This window comes from Erpetoichthys calabaricus, chromosome 8, assembly GCF_900747795.2.
Source record: "Erpetoichthys calabaricus chromosome 8, fErpCal1.3, whole genome shotgun sequence".
Lineage (NCBI taxonomy): Eukaryota > Metazoa > Chordata > Cladistia > Polypteriformes > Polypteridae > Erpetoichthys > Erpetoichthys calabaricus.
The window spans coordinates 160,988,294-160,995,894 of record NC_041401.2 but is presented as its reverse complement, the minus strand read 5'-3'; the positions used below and the strand labels follow the sequence as shown (position 1 = coordinate 160,995,894).

The following is a 7,601-nucleotide window of genomic DNA, read 5'->3' as shown; positions in this document are numbered from 1 at the left end:
TTCCCTGTGTAGGAATTAATACTAATAATAATATATCATAGCATATCTCTTATAAGACACCATAGCTGTATGATGTTCCATGCTGCTGTTACAGGATTTAAGAAGTGGGTCTATTCTTGTGTGGTTTTTTTATGTTCTTCCCCTGTTAATGTACATTTCTCCTCAGATTCTCCATTGTTTCTCCAAGGGCCAAAGATGTCTATGAGAGGTTTATTACTGACTCTAAACAGACCTGTTTTGTGTGAGTATTGTTGAAATTAATTCTTCCATGGCATTCTATGGCTACCTGCAAGAAGTGAAATGCCAAGGTTCACTCCATTGTAATGTTAATGACCCATTACACAGAGCTATGGTGTAGCAATGGATTGTGCAGATGCACCAGGGCCTACAAGCTTGGGGGGTCCACTTGGAGCCATATAGATATAAAAAAAAAATTTAATGACTTAACTAAAACAGTGGCTTCAGTGTTCAATGTCTTGTGACCTCGATGGCTGACGACGAATTGTATGCTGCTGCCAATCTTCTCGTTGAATGCTATAGCACCGACATTTCACCAGCATTTTCTGCTCAATTGTCGTCATTCCGTGCGTGTTTTCAGTCCATCCTGTCAACCAAGTCGACTGTTTTCAAAGTAGCTGAACTGTTGCTGATAGGTCACCGTGCACTATCATCTACTTTCAGTGACGTTTACACGGCTTACATGTTACTGATGACTATACCATGACTGTTGATGTGTGTGGACGATCGTTCTCAAAGTTAAAATTCATCAGAAATGACCTCAGAAGCACGACGTCACAAGACAGACTGAGTGGCTTGGCTGTACGAGCGTGCCAGACAACTTGACGTGTCAAACATTGTGGAGAGTTTTGCGCAACAGAAGGCACGCAAGTGAGCATTTTAAGGTGCTAGTGATATTATAAGTAACTAGCCAACCCGCGGTGTAGCCTACGCCGCATAATTATTTATTGATGGGTGAACACTTCCTGAAAGACACAGTTGTCCAAATGGGGTGGGTTTGAGGATACGACTGGGAGTGAATGAAAAGATGGAACTCTGGAGAGAGCAACATACAATTGTCCGTGACTGAAAACTGGGTTTGGCAGATACAGGCATGTCTTTTTGAAAGTTTGGCCCTGTGCCTTATTAATTGTCATTGCAAAGGCCAATCTAACAGGAAATTGTCTGCATGTAAAAGTAAAAGGCAAATTTGAATCTGATGGGGTCAGGGAAATACGGGGAATATGAACAGTTTGTGATGTAGCAGCTGCGATAGTTTTACACTCCAGTACATTACAGTGAATGCTGGTAACAGTCAGGCAGGCGGGCAGGCAGGTGGGCAAGCCAACAAAAACACTATGCTCTTAGTATGGTATGAATCAGGTTTTTGTAGACAAAGGTTTTACCTGTTCCTGCAGGACCATCTAAGAAGAAGCATGTTTGTCGCAGATAGGAATCGCTGTATGCAGCATGTAAAACAGTTTGCGAGGGTGGACGTGGTCGTGCATATCCCATGACGCGGGAGGAGGGTTAGAATTGGCGGGAGGGGCTCTGTAGTGCGTATCTCATGGTCTTAGAGTTGGTGGGCGGGGCTCTCTGCGTTGGTGGGCGTGGTTCTGTCGTGCGTTTCCCATGGTCTTAGAGTTGGTGGGCGGGGCTCTATGAGTTGGCGGGCGTGGCTCTGTTATGCGTATCCCATGGTCTCTGTCTTGCGTGCCATGGTCGGCTGCTTAGTGAATTATATATATATAGATATGATTTGTGACTTGTCAGTCAGTTCCGTTTTTGTAAGCTTTAACAGTTTAACATATCTGTAATCTGTTTTATTGTGTACCTTAGTATGGCTTACTGTGCGTTAGTGTCACTACTGTGAGGATTTGTCAGTGTGAACACTTTATGATGTCCATTTTTTCAGAATTTGTGCAAAAACAGGACGATTGTATAGTGGTATCCTGTCAGCCAATGTTGTCATTTTAATTTGTTACAAATTGAAATTGCTTCATTTTATAGCACAAAACAGTTTCTACTTTCTAGCTTATCCATCCATTTTCCAACCCACTGAATCTGAACACAGGGTCACGGGGGTCTGCCGGAGCCAATCCCAGCCAATATAGGGCGCAAGGCAGGAACCAATCCCGGGCAGGGTACCAACCCACCGCTGGACACACACACACACACCAAGCACACACTAGGGACAATTGAGGATCTCCAATACACCTAACCTGCATGTCTTTGGACTGTGGGAGGAAACCCACGCAGACATGGGGAGAACATGCAAACTCCATGTAGGGAGGACCCGGGAAGCGAACCCAGGTCCCCTAACTGCGAGGCAGCAGTGCTACCACTACCTCTATCTTATGTTACATTTTAATCATCTTCCTTCACAAAGTTGACTTGGAAAAGTAAGTAGGTCCACATTTTACATTTATTTATGTACTACTACTACTACTACCCACACCTCCCACATTCCATTCCCACAATTTCTTTTGCTGTAATAAAGCGATTAAAAACGTTATTGCAAATTCCATTTAGAGAGCTGGTTTGTTTGTCACCAGTGTGTGATCTGATAGTGTTGTGGTCGCGGACACCAATGCCCAGCCAGCCCCTAGGATCTAGTTGTGAATAAATTACTAACAGTTATGCTAGACAGGAGGGGCCCACCTCAGACCGCTGCACAGGGGTCTTCAGCAAGCCAGCTACCCCACTGACACAGAGGGTCTAAGTCTTCAAACACATTTACTCATTGACCTCAATGAAAGCATCATCACTATATCTGTAATCTTTTCATAACTGTCCTTAGCATGAAGGTCCTCTCTATATAGACATGGAACCATTCCGCTCAATTTATATGTAGAGGGTGTCTTACATATGCTGTACGCGCTTTTCCAATAGAGGATCAGCCTCTGACATCAACTGATTCAAGGTGGTGGGAGATGATGACGTCCAAACCTGTTATCTCTACTGTGAGAGCAGAGAGGCAGTGGTAGCACTCTTATTTGGGCTTTCCTGTTTAAAATCTTACCCTTAAGTTGGAAAGAGATTTGATCAAGGAGGAGGTGTTGCTTCTGCCTACTTGTCTTATGGTCCAGCACAGCTTGTGAGTTAGTGTCCTGACAACCTGGGCGCATGAATGAGCGAATGCACTCTGCTCTTCTTGTGTCAAGAGCTTTGCTGTGTTAAAGCTGGCAGCTCTGGCTCCTCACCCTTTTTTGTATGTAGGAAGCTGGAAAGCAAGTTGATATTTTGGCAGTAAAGCTTCCAGAAGCAGACTACTGCTGATAGGACTTGTTGATGCCTTTAGTGTGGAGGTCCTCATAAAGTACTAAGCAGGCCATGTGGAAGGTAGAGGTCCCAGAATGGGAGCTCTGATGTCAGAAATTAAGAGGCTCCCAGCATTTGTTTCAATCAGAGTATTTAACTATTATGAATGCAAATTAAGGAGTATGATGCTAAAATGTGCTACAGGAATCCTGACCACCAGTAAAGACTTCGAAAAATTGATGTAGTGCAAAGAAGAGCAACCACATACATATTCCTGGACTAAAAGCCTGACTATGGAAAGCTAAGGCAAAATTTCCTAGTGGCCCTGAACAAAAAACGTAGGAATAGACTCCAAGTATGTAAAATTTTCAGTGAAGTCAATCCAGCAGAATTCTTTTATATTAATAATTAACCATGACACTAGAGGACATGTGTGCATTAAAGGTGGAAACCATAAAGCACTTGATTTTGTATTTGAAACACATAACCTGGTGGCTTTGTAACAATGTCTGGGCTCGACATTCCAACTTCATTATTAGGCAAAAAATCTTATTTGAGCAATCTAAAGCAACGATTGGCTACTCGATCTCAGTGAGCCTGTAGCTTTGCTTCTTCAAACAGGATACTTCTTAAAGTGGAGAGCATTGGACAAAAACAAAATACAAAGTGAGAGGTCAAATGCCCCTGTCGTCTGTATGAAATGTAATTAATCTATTTTAACTGCTTATTTAATAAAAGATGTAAAGGCACTGACGAATATATCATAGTGCCTTAGGATTCATCTGATTTACCTTCACCGTAAAACCATAGTGGCGATCTGTGACGGAAAAGATAGTCAGCAGTGCGCGGGAGTGCGCAGACGCGTGCACTGAGGCTCATTCTCGCGAAGCTGTCGGAACGCGCCTGCGCGACTTTATAAGCTCGAGGAGCCGTTCTCTGAGCCAGACTGTCCGGCGAGATGCTGCCTTGGAGAAGAAGTAAGTTCGTGCTCGTGGGCGATGAGGACAAAGGGAAGCAGAAGAGCCTTGCTTCTGGCTTCTTGTACAACACCCTTATCTCATCTTTTGTTCGCTCATGTCCGGATTTGCTGCCAGACTACCCGCTAGAGCGACTGGGCAGTGTCTTTAGAAGCAAGCGGCACAAAGTGGAGATCAATAAGGATGACCCAACCTACACTGTTCGCTATCTGGGCAACGCCGTGACCCTGATGGCTAAGGGTGAGGGCTGTACAGACGAGGCGGTTTGTAAGATATGGGTAAAAAGCGAGTACGGCGGCCAGAGCAGCAAGATGAAACTGACCCTGGGTCCGCAAGGCATCCGCATGAGCCCGACAGACTCGAGCTCCAAGAAAGCCGGTCACTTCTACCTTTTGCACCGTATCACGTATTGCGCTGCCGATCCACGCAGACCCAAAATCTTCGCCTGGGTGTATCGGCATCAAGTCAAAAACAAGGCGGTGGTGTTACGTTGCCACGCCGTGCTGCTGTCCAGGGCGGACAAAGCTCGTGCCATGGCGAACACTCTCTACCAGACATCTACAGCGGCCTTCAACGAATTTAAGCGACTGAAGAGGCAAAACGACTTCCGACGCAGGCAACAGCAACTCTTAGGAGAAGACATCGTGCCATTGGAGCCCCTCCGGAAACTTCTCAAAAGTCAGTGCTCTTACCGACCGCCGGCGGAGAGAAGCCGAGGGGCAGCTAGACTTAGCGCTATAGCCGAGGAAGAGGAGGAGGACGAGGAAGAGAAGCGGGACGAAGCGACTCTCGTGCTGCGAGAGCTGGACATCTGCCCCTGCTGTCGTAAGAAAGAAGGCGAGTTACACAAAATAGTGTCCGAACTGAAGGAGTGCACCCTGAGCAGCAATCTGAGCAGTGTAGAGAGGCACCACAGTGTGAGCAAACGGCGGTGAGGACAGTGAGACCGTAGACAAAGGGCTGCTAGGATCTTCAAAACCAGGGGCATAATGCTGTCACTGAGCTGCTACAGACAGCAAGAGATGGGACTTCGAGCTGTCAGTGACTGCAGGACATGATACACAGTGAAGCCCACTGATAGCACGATCTGATACTCGGAGCTTCCAGTGATACTTCAATCAGGATCAGAATGCTGCCTAGGGTCTGTGGGACCCAAAGCACAGAGCTGCTGCTGATTGAGAGAAGACACTTACAATTATCAGTCTTGAGACCCAGAGCTTCCACTTCCCTTGGGAAAAGAACATGTTGCTAGGTTTAGCTGGACTAAAAAAAAAATACCTGCTAACTTTGGATGGACATGGAAAAGAGAGGCAGCCTTGTGACATAAAGCTTTGAGAGCAGAATATCTGGGAAGAAGAACAGAGCTGCTTGTGATAGGTTGACTTTGGGTAAAGGGTTGTCATCAAGTGTGATTGTTGGAGATAGAGCTGCAAAAGAGATGAAGAGCTGCTGGTATCAATTGGGTATGAAACACGTCAACTACTGCCAGCTGGGCACGTAACACAGAGCTGCTGTCACTTAGGTCTTAGCCGCAAGCATCATGTGTAAAGAAATTAAATTGTCCGTAACATAATAAAAATTGTTTGGGAGGCATCTGGAAAGCCTAAAGTGCAGTATAATCTCAGTCAGTACAATTTTATGAAAGGTGGGTTTATTTTGGCTATGGGAGTAAATCATGAAATTGAAGGGAACAAAAATGAAAAAGCGACTAAAAAAATGGGTGATAAGAGTTTTACAGTATATATATGATAATTGTCTCCAGGGACAAAAAAAATGTATTCTTTGGAGGGTACCTGGCGTAATAGAGCTCCACCGGAGGTGGTGGTCAAACAAGTGCACAAATGTTAATGGAAATAATTTACATTTGTAGCTAATTACATGTAAGTGGACCTGTAAAACGGAGATCCTGTTCTCTCAAAGTGCACTTTTCAAAATAAAATCATCTTTTCATCTTGTCTATGGAAATTCATAATAGGCTCTTTACAAAATAATATGCAGTTTTTGTAAAACCTAATAGTGTAGGCATTTAGTACAAGTGCTCTTGTGTTATTCTGTGAGCAGTCACTACATTTATGATAAAAGTCCCTCAGGTGGACCTACTTTTTGGAAAGCCATATCGCTGATGCTGCTTCATGTTAATCAGCCTGTGGAGCGGTCAGATGCGGATTTCTTTGCAGTTAAAAGCCAATTTTGTTGGAGGACAAAGCACATTTGGAAGGTTTTGGTATGCAATCTGTCCAGCTGTGTATATTACACTAGTGAGTTTCTTGCACTGTAAATGCAGCCTGCATTTGCCAAAAAATACAACAAAATAAATTGCTGCTGTTTGTTTTTGTAAAGTAGGACCTGTTTTTAAAAGTTCTATTTTTAAAATGATTCTTAAACAGAGCACTCTGTTTATGAGGTTGTTTGGCTTTCAGTGGTGGACACCATTGATGTATGTCCTCTTTTAATGATGTTTCTGTTATTGTACTTATTTGTCTTGGACGCTGCAGTGACTGTTTTGGAGCTCTCCATAGCTTCTCACTGCGGACTTGACCATGGTGGCAACTCTCAGATGTCATGGGCCAGGTATGTTTTAAAATCCCATCCCCTAAATGCAAGTAAAGTAGGAGCCATAAGGGTGATGTACGCAGAGACCATCACCCAGTCTATGTTACTGGAGTGACAAAAAAGCAAGTTGGCCAGGCCTGAATCAAGTCAGGGGGGCTTCAGATCTGCTCTAAAAATTAAAGAGCAATTGTATCTGCATTTGAAATGTTTATTAAACATAATTAAAACATTAACATCAGAGTGTTCTTGTTTTTTGTCTGGTCTAGAATCATGCTTATGTACTAACGTTTATATTAAAAAAGTAGGAATGCAATAGTCGTAGTGTTTCTGGGGTGTCATTTGTTAATTAGCAAGAACCATTTAATTCTGGGAAGGGTTCTTTGCAAATGAAATTTACTTGTGGGCTTTAAAAATGTCTATACATTAAATATCAGGACCTAACAGGATCCTGCCAGATCAAGAATGCTGGACCTTAGCTGTTTTTATTGTATGCAGCTGGACTCCTTTTTCAAACAGGGGACATCTAGTGTTTCATTAATTTGTTATCCTTTGTCCGTGGCTATTTACAGATCAAAATAAAAGTTCTTTCTAAAACCAAGTGGTTCTTTTGGATACCAAAAATGGTTTCCTTGTGGCATTGCTCTGAAAAACTACTTTGGCACCTTTATTTTTAAGAGTATAGCCACTTAACCCATGCTTGCTCCAATTACATATATTACAACAATTAAAAATGTAATTGTGCTGCATTCAGATCTTGTAAGCCACCTTCCATAGGACTGTTAAATTGCTGCTCCTGTATCAAGAGATGGAAGT

General features: G+C 43.5%; 1 protein-coding gene across 1 annotated transcript; it reads left to right on the top strand.

The window, feature by feature from the left end:
- The first annotated feature begins 4,162 nt into the window (after positions 1-4,162).
- On the top strand, positions 4,163-7,153 carry fam43b (family with sequence similarity 43 member B). The gene has a single exon (XM_028808389.2). The coding sequence runs from the start codon at positions 4,217-4,219 to the stop codon at positions 5,168-5,170; it is 954 nt and encodes a 317-aa protein (XP_028664222.1). The 5' UTR covers positions 4,163-4,216; the 3' UTR covers positions 5,171-7,153.
- The last annotated feature ends 448 nt before the right edge of the window (positions 7,154-7,601 follow it).

What these genes read in the sequence shown, in the direction of transcription:
- fam43b (XM_028808389.2), top strand. Translation starts at nt 4,217, where the DNA reads ATGCTGCCTTGGAGAAGAAGTAAGTTCGTGCTCGTGGGCGATGAGGAC.